Raw genomic sequence first — 13157 nt, 5'->3', positions numbered from 1 at the left:
GCATTAGCTTGATACACGGTTTTTATTTTCATGTGCAATCTTTGTCAAGTTTTATGTCAACATTCTACACACAGAGCAAAATCAGAAGTTTATCTTCCTTCTCAATTCTCTTGCAATAACCTAAGTAGCATTGGAGTCACCTAATATTTGAATGTTTGGTAGATATTCCCTGTGAATCAATCTGTTACTGATGCTTCTTTTGGAGGGAACCCTTTACAACCTCCTCTATTTTTTTCCCTATGGAAATTACTCTGTTTAGACTTTCTATTTCTATAGGATTCAGTTGTGTTAGATTGTACTTTCCTACAGATTTATTCCATTTCATCTTGGTTTCCAAATTTATTTGAAAGGAGTTGGACAATGAAAAACATTCTTCCCATGGGTATAAATCCTCTCTATAGCTAAATGAGGAAAATAACTACGATTTGCCAAGGGCCCAGGATGATGTTGAGTGTACTAAGGACTTTATGGGTGGGTTAACTCTCATTCAGACAACAACTCCGCAAAGCAGGTGGCTCTGTTCCATTTTACTGAAGATCAGAGGGCCCAGTAGCAGAGTAATGATTCCCACAAAGACCCACTTAGACCTAAGGTCGCCATTCACCAACCCTTTATAATGGTATGGGGTCTTCAATGTTCTCATGTCCAAATGTATGGTGCCTTTGAAACACAGTATGTGCATCGATGTATGATCAGAAGTAAAACATTTCCTTAGCAGACACTCAATCACACCTTTTAATGATTTTTCTCCCAAGATGGAAAGATGGAAAAAAGTCTCTCCTAAAATTTATATTTTTGGTAATAGTACTGAGTGTAGGATCTACTGAGGTTTTCTATTGTGTGCATGGAAATGACATGTTAATAAGTGAAACCTCTAATTCTTCAACAGTTCTTAACATGAGAACAGATGTACAGTTGTCATCACACTCAAGGCTCAAGATCCCCAAAGAGTTACAGACTGTTCTTTCCATGCTGCTTCCCACCTTGAACTCAAATTAAAGACAAGACAATTAGAGAATCCACAAGAAATAATAATCACTCATTTTGAAGATAATACTTGAACATGGAAGTACATTTTTAAGGCCATGAGACATAGTGGTACTTATTCTGACCTGTAGAGGACAGCGACATCCCTGCAACTGTGGAAGGTGCCCACACCCAGGAATGATCACCTTCCAAGGGCACTTGGATGTCAGAGCATAACTGCATCCTTGCAAATCTCCAGCAGAGCTTCCTGCACAATTCAAGCCTCCAGCACTGGAATGCTTGCAAGACTCCCTCGCTTTGAAGGATTTATGCTTTTATTCTCCAGCCTCACAAATCTAGCTGTTACACAGGCATAAAATCTATGTCTGAACCAGACTAATGTGGCATCAACAAGGGTTTAAAAAGATCCAAACAACTCACTAATCAGGTTTATACTTCTACTATTGATTTCAATCATTTTATTCAGATCTTCTGGGAAAAGATGTACTTGCTATCGAGTTAAAAGAGTCTAAAAAAAAGCGTAAAGGGTCAGGCTCCTTCCATGGCCTCATGACAAGAGAGGAACACTTCAAGCGTGTGTATAGGTCCTGGGCTGCCACTGCTGACCTACTTGCCTCCTTCTCTCTCTGAGGGTTGTCCTGGAGGGCAGGGTTCCTATTTTTTGCATTAACATCACCATGAGCTGGAATATATCAGGTGTTAAATAAATCTGCTGAGTGAACAAACAAAATAAAAACATTAAATCCAAGTTCCTACTCCATTCTGATGGGTAAACACGAAAATAAACATAATTCCACTCAGACTGGTATAAATACTATAATATGATTTATAAGCAAAATCATTAGGATACTAGAAAGGGGGCAGTTCCTTCTGCCTGGCAGAATGAAAAAGGCCAAATGTAAGATGAGTTTTTGAGGAGGATTTAGGAAGGCTGAAAAGAAGACATTCCAAGCTCGGTGAACACCATGAGCACAGGCCAAGAGGCAAAAACACACTTGCATGTCCCCAGATCCAGAAATACCATGAGCAGGAGAGCTGTGGGCATGGAGACTGCAGGTAAAGGTCAGGGTCAGACCCACTGGCTGTCAGGGTGAGTATCTGGACTCTAACATGAGGCCAGTGGGAAACTGCTGGGAGTTTCTGAGTAGAGAATGGATAGGTGCTGTGCTAGGAAAACAAAGACACAAAAATTTGGTAACAGAGTGAAAAATGGATCAAGAGTGTAGAAAGAAATGGAAAGGTACTCATTCATTTTCTTAATAGACTTTACCAGCCTACTGTACCAGCCTACTGTTGGTCAAGTCTTGGTTTATCAGGTCGCAGTGGAGAACCCTTGAGTTTTGGAGACTGACAACATTCCTAGTACCAGGGGATGAATCCTTCATTATACTAACTCAAAACAAACTAGGAATAGAAGAAAACTTCCTTTACTTATTAAAGGCTATTCCAAACTTATAACAATTATCCTACCTAATAATGCAAACTTTAGGAGCAATGCCATCAAAGTTCAGAACAAGCCCATGACCAAGTCTTAGAACAAACGAGAACATTTTAAATGGATGGAACAAGACCAACACACAAAAATCAATACCTTTTTTACATACTAACATTAGCCAATTAATCATTTTTATAAAAAACAAAAAAGATCCATTTCATTAAAAATTTCCATAATTAACTAGGGATCACACAAGAAACATGAGAGAAACTTTTTTTTTTGGACAGAAAACAATCTTTACTGAAGGAAAGAAAGAAAAACGAATGGATGGGAAGACTATATTTTTAAGATTCTAATTCTTACAATAAATTCAATGCCATCATAACAGAATTGTTATGGAATTTGAAAGTTTCTAAAACTTAGAAGAATAAAGAAGCAAGAAATTCCAAAGCACTTTTGATAAAGTTCAAAGTGGATGCAGAAGTGTGTTCCATCACATGTCAAACATAAAGTACTTGATTAAAGTAGTGTGGAAAGGGGCAGACAGAGACCAATGAGAGAGGATGGAAAATGTGTGTGTGTGTGTGTGAGAGAGAGAGAGAGAGAGAGAGAGAGAGAGAGAGACAGAGACAGAGAGAGAGAGAAAGAGAGAGAGAGCTCTCCATGCTACCCACACTGGGCTGACATATGGCAAAAAATAAAACTGTACTTTGTTAAAGCACCAGGATTTGGGGAATGTTTGTCATAGCATTTAGCCTGCCCTGACTCATACAGAAAGCCTTCTTAAGATACAAAAAGCAAAAGCCCATCACAGAAAAATTTGATAAAACAAATAACAGCAAAAATGCCAAATCAATAAACAAACTTCTGAATGACAAAAAAAATCCTGTAAAAACTTCAAAGTTAGATAGAACAGGAGAAAATTTTGGAAAATATATAATAAACAAGGGATTGACATTCAGAATAGATAATGAACATATCCGAATAATTAAAGACACATGGAACAAGAAAAATTTGGCAAATTTTATGAATGTGCAGTTTACAGGAAGCTGACATGACAAATCAGTATATGGAAAGGTAATCAACCTTAGTAATAATGAGGGGAATACAAATTAAACAATAAGATAACCATTAACCATGCCCACCCAACCCCTACCCCACCAGAATGGCCCCTCAAAAAATTAAGTTTGAAAAGATCAGCTCTGGTGAGGTGAAATGGGTCCTTTTTTCCACCGCTAGGGGGAATATATGGGGCTCACGGTGAGTTCAGTAGAGGGCATTTTGTTCAGTATATAATTTTTTAAATGTGAATAACCTGTAGCTCTGTAATTCTGCCTTTTGGTATCTTCCATAGAGTCAGCCTTGCTCAAGTGCACAAGGATGTGTGAATAAGGATGTTCCTTGCAGCACGGCTGGAAATATCCAAAATGATTGTCAAAGGGGAACGGCTGCATCACCTATGGCACCAGGACATGACCTGTCTCAGAGGTGTCAATATGAAAATTTCTCTAAGGCACATGAGAATGTCCATGTATTATAGAGTAATTAAAAGTATTGAAGGGAAAAAGAATCTCATGTGTAGGAAAATGTCTGAAGGAGGCACAGCACTCCTTTCACTTTCTGGCCTTCTGAGCTCTCTGCCCTTGTGCTTATATAATACACATTACTTGAAGCATTGTTTTCCAAGGAAACTATTCAATTAGGTAAGCAAGAAATGACAGGTGGGCTCAAGTATGGAAGCAGAAGGGAACAAGAGAAAAGAAAGGCTCAGATTGGTCAGGCAGTGATGGGAGTTGGAGAAGCAAAGAAGAAAGGCCGGGCCGATTGGACCTGGGTGCTGCCATTCTCTGCAAGAATGACCTTTGGATGGTCACTAAAGCCCCTTGAATCTATTTCTTCATCTATACAGGGGGGAATATACCACACCTTCCTTAGAATTTTGTTAAGATTAACTAAAATAAAAATATTATCCCTCCCTCCCTCCCTTTCTTCCTTCTCTATTTCTACCCACCCACATATCTGCCTACTCACCTATCTACCTACCTATCTGTCTACCTTTCAATCTCTCTCATTTTCTGTTTGGCTACCTGTCTATCTGATTATATGTTTATCTATATCACTATATATTCATATAAATATCTGTCTTTCTCACTGTCAGTCTACCTCCCCTTTTCCTGATTTTCTATTTATCTTACTACTATCTGTCTATCTGACTGTTTATCTAATCTAGTAACTGTCTGTCTATCTGCTGGTCTCTATGTCTGTCTGTCTTTCAACGCATTTGTCTATCTACATATATATGTCTGTCGATGTATTCATCTCATTTTCTGCTTTTATCTGTCTGTCTGTCTGAATGTCTGTCTGTCTGTCCACCTTCTTTTATCTTTCTCTCTCCCTCTACATCTTTATGTCTATCTGTTTTACTGTCTTTCTGTTGATCTAATTTTTCTCTATCAATCAATCTATTTATCTATCTCTGCCCTGCACAGTGATTGACACAGACTAGAGCCTCATTAACTGTTAGTTTATCTTCCCCCTTCATTTCCTTTCATTTCTTTATTTCTACATTTCCATAATCAACTGCTGTTAACTGAGTCCTTTCTCTGTGTTATGTGCCAGGCATACAATCCAAAATCAGGCCTGGGCTCTGCCTTCAAAGAGTATTCAGGCTGGTGGCTGAAAGGAACAAATTAAAGAAGCAGTGACATTATGTGGTGCTTAGTGCTACGAGAGAGACAAGCCTGTCCTTCGTTGGCATGGAGGAGACAATTAGGGGGTGCTGAGGAAGTTACCTCTCATCTGCAAACCACAGAAGAACTAGGAATTTTGCAACTGAAGAGGAAGAGACCTGGTCTTCATGTGAGTGTGGGTGGAGGAAGTATGGACAGAGCCAGAAAGATAGAACAGGATGTTTACAGGCCTGGAGATCAACAGAGCAAGTACATATTCCAGGAACAAAACTGTAGGGAGCTCACAAAACTCAGACAACCAAAGAGACCAACCATGGCCAAAATAAGTGGTGAGATGTACTGTTTGCATGGATTGTAAAATACAATACAGTTGTCAATTACCCTCAAATCATCTACAAATTTAATGCAATCCCATTCAACATCCCAGCAGGATTCTTTGTAGACATGGACAAGCTGATTCTAAAACTTATATGGAAAGATGAAGGAACCAGATTAGCCAAAACAATTTTGAAAAAAGAGGAGAAGTTGGAGGATACACGCTACCCGTTTAAAAATGCATTATAAACCTACTGTGGTCAAGACAGCGTGATATTTGGGAAAGGACAGATACACAGTTCAACGGAACAGAATACAGATAACTGAGATTTTGACAAAGGTACAGAGGCAATCAATGGGAAAAGGACAGACTTTTCAAACAGTGGTCCTGGAACAAATGGACAGTCATATGCAAAAGCAAAGAGACAAAAACACCTCAATCTAGACCTCACACCACATATAAAAATTAACTCCAAATGAATTACAGACCATGCGTGTGTGTATATTTAGGTGTTCACGTGTGAGTTTGTGCATATGTTCAGGAGTATGTGTGTGTGAGCTTGTGTGTGTCAGTATGTGAGTGTGTGTACTTGTGTTTATGTTGGGTGTGGATGCATATACATGTGTTTGCGTGAGTATATATGCATGTTTGCATAAGTGTGTGTGTGTGTGTGTGTTAAGGAGGAGGTGGGGAATGCTGTCTAAGGCAGTGGTCCCCAACCTTTTTGGCACCAGGGACCGGTTTCGTGGAAGACAATTTTTCCATGAACAAGGGGTGGCTCAGGTGTAATGCAGGCAATGGGAAGCGATGGGGAGCAGCCAATGAAGCTTCGCTTGCTCGCCCACCGCTCACCTCCTGCTGTGCGACCCGGTTCCTAACAGGCTGCGGACCATTAATAGTCGGCGGCCCAGGGGTTGGGGACCCCTGGTCTAAGGGACATTTAGATAGAAGTTCCAGTGAGCTGAACATTTACACTTGGAAGTTTCCAGCATACTTACAGTAAGTGAAACAAAGGGAGTAGATGTCATAGTTCTTTTCCATTAAAACATAATTAAATTTCACAAGCACAGGAGAATTTCAGCTTTTGGGCTTTTTAACAGGCTCCTATTAGTTGAATATTCATGTGTTAGTGACTGGTAAAATTCAGTTTTATCTAAGTTTCTAACTCTCCAAACAGAACAAGCCAGTTTACCTAAACAAAGGAACAAACAAATAAAAAGGAAAAAGACATTTATAGACATCCATCAACCTGGATGGCTCTGAACATTTTATAATAGCTGACATTGAGATAGGTAGATTTTTAAGAACCCAACCAGCTTCCTATACTAACCTGACAAATTTATGAACTGAATGTGTTTAAGCTACTAATTGTGTTCTTTGGATACCCGAGTTCCAATCTTTAGTCACTAGGAACACTTATCTTAAAATACAAATGCACACAGGCCTGCAAATAAACTGGGACAATCAATTTCGTCCCCGGCTCTCACTGCTTCACCTTTGAAATGAGGATAGCAATTCCTGTTTTACACGGTGATTCAGTTATACATATATATATACTTTTTCAGATTCTTTTCCCTTATAGGTTGTTATAAGATATTGAGTATTGTTCCCTGTGCTATACGGTAGGTCCTTGTCATCTATTTTACATACAGTTGTGTGTATATGTTAATCCCAAACTCCTGATATTATCCCCCACCCCCTTTCCCCGGTGGTAACTGTAAGTTTGTTTTCTATGTCTGTGGGTCTATTTCTGTTTTGTAAATAAAAAAGAACTCATAATTTTTAAAAGGTTGTTTCTATACTTAAATGGATGCTTACGAAGTTAAAGATATGGGATCAACTGTTTGAGTTAAGAAAGAAATGGCATTTTTAAGCAGAAAATATATATGTCCAACTCCCCGGAGGAAAGAATGGTGAAACCAATTTCACTCAAACACGAAGCACTGGCTCAAGACCAAATAAGAAGCATTGCAGCTTTGGGGGAAATGTCAGAGCACGTTTGAGGCAATTGATTTCAATAATTCTTTTTCTTTTTGTTGGGAGGACAACCCCCCCAGGCACTGCTGACCCCCCCCCCCCCCGGGCAGACGGGGGATCGTGGCCACCCTGCTAGAGAGTGGGAGTGAACACCTGACCCTGAGACCCTGGAACCTTGGAGCCCACGGGCTGACGCTTCACATGGTTGGAGCACAGCACCCCCACGCCATGGCCCTACAGTTTGGCACCAGTGGGCAGAGCCTGGTCCCCCAAGTGGACCTCAGGCCCCCGGCTCCGCCACCCTTCCTCACAGCCTGGATGTGCCAGCTAGCCTGGGGTGGTTGCAGGGCCCGTCCTTCCTGGGGAGGTGTGGGTGTGTGTGACACAGACAAATACAGTGCCCTGATCACACTTGCCCCAGAAAAACGTGAGCTCCTATGGGACTCAGGCAAGCAGCTGCAGGAGAGGACCCCCCCTGCCACCCCAACCGCCGCAGCTCCCGTCAGGGGCGAGGAAGTGGAAAAAAGGGAGTAGGAAGAGAGGGACTCAGGGTCCCAGCCCGGGGCTGCCAGGGAGGCCCCCCGCGAGGCCCAGGACCTGCCAACCTCTGGGAGGAGGCTTCTCCAAGAGGGGCTTCTCCTTGGCTTCAAGCCGCCTCCGTGCCATCCTCAAGCACACTGGCCGGGAGTGTGCCTCTTACACAAAACCAGGTAACTCAGGTTTCCAAGTGGGCACAAATTCCACAGGGTGCACTTTGGGAAATGGAAAAGAGGCAGCCCTGATATTTCTACCCATGTGTTCAAATGAAACTCAAGTAACCAACAAGAACCTCCTGTATAGCACAGGGAACTGTATTCAATGTCTTGTAATAACCTATAACAGACGAGAATGTAAAAAAAGAATATATATATTTATATATATATGTATAAGTGAATCACTGTGCTATAACCTGAATCTAACACAACGTTGTAAATCAACTATATTTCAAAAAAAACAAAGAAAGCCAAGTGATTTCTTCTGCGTTTCTGCAGAAGCAGAGATTTGATTTTCGACTGTGCTTCACTCATCCCATCAAGTGTTATGTCACACCTGCACCCAGGCAGAGGGTCCCCGGCTCGTGAACGGCTACGAAGGAGGAAAATGGAAGGAGGAGGTGGGAGACTTCAGGGGAGCTTTGGGCTGGGGTCCATGCCCCACACAGAGGTGTCACCCCCAGGTCTGCAGGACCTAGCCTTTGCCCTGGCTAACCACGGGCCAGCCAGGCTGGCATCACCCCAGGAGGCAGGAGAAGAGGTGACACCACAGAGACATCCCGCAAGCTCAGCCTGGCAAGCAGGAAGCACGCTGGACGCAGCCACAGGCATCCTTTATCAGAGCAGCCCTCATCTGCTTTTAAGAATTGTGGGGAAGGGTGCCACGGGGGAGGGAGGGGTTAGCAGATGTAAGCTTTTATACAGAGAACTGATAAACAACAAGGTCCTACTGTATAGCACAGGGAACTATATTCAATAGCCTGTGACAAACCATAATGGAAAAGAATATAAAAAAAGAAGGTATATATATGTATAACTGAATCACTTTGCTGTACAGCAGTAATTAACAAAACAGTGTGAATCAACTATACTTCAATCAAAAAAATAAAAAAGAAAACAAAAGCATTGCGGGGAAGAAAACGAGACAAGTAAAATGTACAGAGAAAGCATTTTGAAGATACTCTAGCTAGAAGTGTTCTCCAACGGCAATCTTTTTTTCCCTCCTTAAGACCCAGTCTAATCCATGTCCATGTGTAGCTTGTAAATCACATGTATATTCACAAGCTATTTCCTTGGTAAAATTTCTAAAACATTCTCAAGGAAGATTCCATGGCCAGAGAGCTCAGTAAAACCATGGGGACTTAATCTAAACAGAAAGAAATCTAATAACTTTCAGACAAGAAGTCCAATTAGTAACCTGTGACTGAAATGCAAACAGACAGCCGTCCAGGGAGGTCCAGGCATGGGGCAGGGAGGAGGGGAGTATGACGGAGAGCGTGAGAAGTAACCAGAACAGTGGGTGGAGGCGCCTCATTGGGACATTGTTCGCTGATGGATGCTTCCTGCCATGGTGAGTTTGCTTCTCTACGCAACCTTCTAACCGCAGGGACTTACTTAATGATTATTGAGCACTCAGACCAGGGGGATCCTCTGCTCTGTTGTTGAGGTTCATCAGCCTTTTGGCCAAAGGTCTTAATCAGCTTTCATGGCTTACAAACCATCTCAGGGGTGGAGCAGTACCCAATGGGCACTTAGCCATCCTCCCTGCCTCTGTAATAATACCCGGTGAGCACCAACCATGGCTCCAGACCCGCCGGACACCTCTCGCAGGACTTACTCTTGTCTCCAGAGTTAACGACAAGGGCACTGAGGGTTTATGAGGTGAAGCCTTTGCCCAAGGTCATCCGGTCAGTGTATGACAGAGACAAGGGGCACACCTTAGATGGTGTGATTTCAGACTCCTTCTCTTGACCACCCAGATACTCCCTTGTGTGATATCTCACAGCCGTGGAAAAAGCGAAAAATGAAGGACTATGTGACAGGAAAGAAAGTCTGATGCACTGATTGAGCGATTGGGTGAAAATTATCTGGGCAAGGGAATATTCCCATGGCCTGAAAAATCATAATACAACCAGCAATGGATACTAAAGCCATTGGGTGAAAATTATCTGGGGAAGAGAATATTCCCATGGTCTCAAAGCTCACCCCACAGACTACTTATTAATTAGAAAACAATAAATATGGTAACGTCAAGGAGAGCTCTGGCAGAAATCACCTTAGCCAGGTGAACTGGTCACGATGATGTGGTGGGACCACTGATGTGAGGCAAATACATGAGATGTCTACCTGGAGCTAAGCATGAGGGAAACAGTCAGACAACTGTGAGATACTCTATAAAACAAACAGGTTAGATTCTTAAAAAAAAAGTCAACATCACAAAAAACAGTTTTGGTTCAGGTTTAAAGAGACATAACCAGATTCAATGCATGTCATGTAATTGAATTCTAGATAAGGGAAAACAGCTATAAAGAGTACTTTGGGCAACCAGGGGTATTTGAATTGGGACTATATATTAGATAATATTACTTTATCAGTGTTGACTTCCACAGTGATAATGGTGTTATAGTATACTTTTGAAGAAGACAGTCTATGAACTTAGGAGATATATGCAAAGTATGTCATGATGTCTGCAACTTACTTTCCCATGATTCACATGATTCAGAGACAAAAACTGAACACACATCCATAACACACAAATCCATATTTACAATCTCTCCATGTGTGTATGTATCTGTTCACGTGTGTATTTGGGTAAACATCTGGTAACTCTGAGTGAAGATTATATGTATTCACTGTACTATTTTTCCATTTTCCTATAAATCTGAAGTTTATCAAAAGAAAAGTAGGCAAAAAAGTGAAGATATTTGTTTGAAGAGTCATAAGGCAAAAGAATTGCTATGCTCTGATATCAGCTAGATAAAAATTCTATTTTTGGACAAGAACTAAGAACATTAAAAATAAAAGCAGTTGGGCTTCACTGGTGGCGCAGTGGTTGAGAATCTGCCTGCCAATGCAGGGGACACAGGTTCGAGCCCTGGTCTGGGAAGATCCCACATGCCGCGGAGCAACTGGGCCCGTGAGCCACAGCTACTAAGCCTGCGCGTCTGGAGCCTGTGCTCCGCAACAAGAGAGGCCGCGATAGTGAGAGGCCTGCGCACCGCGATGAAGAGTGGCCCCGCAACTAGAGAAAGCTCTTGCACAGAAACGAAGACCCAACACAGTCAAAAATAAATAAATAAATAAATAAATAAAAATTAAAGAAAAAAGATCTAGTCTCTCAGCAAGTTTGATGATTATTAAATAAATAAATAAATAAATAAAAGCAATTAATATGTTAAGATGAGACTTTTGTCTTTTGTTTAAATTGCTCTTGTAATATTTAAAAAATCAATCATGATAGCTACAGATAGCAACAAAGTTGCTTAATAAATTTTGCACTAGCGTAAATCAAATCACCTGTTGGTCATTCACTACAGCCACATTCTTTTTAAGCGTAATGTTTACTATTCTAAACACAAATCTTAATGCAACATGATATTCATTTCACAATTTCCTCTCAATGGACTTTAGCGGATAAATTAATACACCATTCCTCCCTGGATTTAAACCTGATTTTCAGGTCATTTGTTCCCAGGACCACTACAAGCTCTGTTGTTGGAGATGTTGACTGCCCTTGCCCACCCAGCACGGTCCCAAGGGACCCCATGAACACAGGACTTACTTTTCAGATACTGAGATTCTCTGGAGGTGGGTGGCAGTTAGGCACCCGGTGCAACACGGCATCGTCCCTGCTGGAAATGGCCCATTATTGTCCCAGTGAATGGCGTGAGATCACAGACCCTGAGAACTCTGGAAAAGACAAGAATAAAAGAGAATATTCACATTCCATTAAAAGTGAGAATTTAAAATTTAAGAATTTTTTTAATATTTTAAAATTTGTATATTTCAAATTTTAAAATGATTTAAAATATTTGGTATGAACTTGAAATGGTCTTTTAAAAATTTTTAATTAACTTTGAGAAATAATTTACATACAATAAAATACATGTATTTTAAGTATATAGATTTTGACAAAATGTATACAACTGTGTAACCACCACCACAATCAAGATAGAATTTGAACTTGAAATGGTCTTGATAGTGAATCTCCCTCCTTCACACACCATCCCACCCTTTAATTTTTAAATAAATACAGGGATTAGGAGGTAGGTCAGGATAAATGGAAAAGTCTCCCAGGCGGGTGTTGACTCACAGAAGTGACTGTGGGGTCAGAGCCATGAGAAGTTCACGGGCTATGCTGATGTTCCAGGGCAGGTGCACAGAGGGGCTCACAGACAGAACCCCGACTTCTGACATCCCAGGAGAACCTCAGGTGGCACAGTCCATGGGGAATCGCAAAGTTAGGAAGCTGTTCATCATCCGTGCCAGGATCGTGATGTGATCCTCAGGGAATTTAAGAGGTCAGGCTCATGACCACTCCTCATTCCTGGTGGGGTGCACCAGCCTCCAGTGTGGGGTCAAAGTGTCATCGATAGCATCCTGAGTCAGGAGGGTCCCTGTGGACCACACCTCAGTCCAGGTGAGTGCAAGGTGATCCCCAGTGGTGATGGGGGCAAGTGTTATGAACAGCATATTGATGCCTGAGATCCACTTGCTTATCTGCAATGTGGGGTTTTCTTGCAGGCATCAGACCCCCAGGATGCTTGTGAGCTAGGAGGGCCATGACTGAACAGGTGAGGGGAAGCAGCTGGGTCACCTCTGTGCACCCTACAGAGACTATACCACATGGGGTACAGGGACCGTGCTTTCCTCCTTGTTAACACCTAGGTTCCAGGTGAAGTCTGAGGATCTCACCTGCATCTAGGGATTGCCCCTGTCAGGGGGTGTGCCCAGAGCCTGGGGATGGCCTATCCTGTCCCTGCAGGTCCTGAGCCTCCAGACCCCCAGCTGGTTTCTCCTTTGACCTTTCCCATCCACATGGATAAATCACACATCTTCATAAACCTAGCTGAATTCTTAAACAGACATGGGAAGACACTAAATGCAAAAGAATGAGAATCAGTAGCCAAAACAATCTTGATAAAGAAGAACAAAGTTGAAGGTCTCGCATTTCCTGATTTTGAAACTTACTACGAAGCTATAATCATCAAAACAGTGTG

General features: G+C 41.8%; 1 protein-coding gene across 2 annotated transcripts in view; it reads right to left on the bottom strand.

The window, feature by feature from the left end:
• Positions 1-13157, bottom strand: part of LOC118889320 (OTU domain-containing protein 7A) — a 382992-nt gene that overhangs the window by 175382 nt on the left and 194453 nt on the right. Inside the window, exon 2 of one of the 2 annotated variants that reach the window (XM_036841170.1) lies at positions 11720-11847. In XM_036841170.1, the coding sequence (XP_036697065.1) occupies positions 11720-11781 (62 nt within the window). In that variant the 5' untranslated portion in view covers positions 11782-11847. Of the gene's footprint in view, positions 1-11719; positions 11848-13157 lie in introns of those variants that run through there. The other variant, XM_036841171.1, reaches the window with a different exon arrangement.

This window comes from Balaenoptera musculus, chromosome 2 (assembly GCF_009873245.2).
Source record: "Balaenoptera musculus isolate JJ_BM4_2016_0621 chromosome 2, mBalMus1.pri.v3, whole genome shotgun sequence".
Taxonomy (NCBI): Eukaryota; Metazoa; Chordata; class Mammalia; order Artiodactyla; family Balaenopteridae; genus Balaenoptera; species Balaenoptera musculus.
Note: the sequence above shows the minus strand (reverse complement) of the source record. Positions and strands in the feature narration are given on the sequence as shown.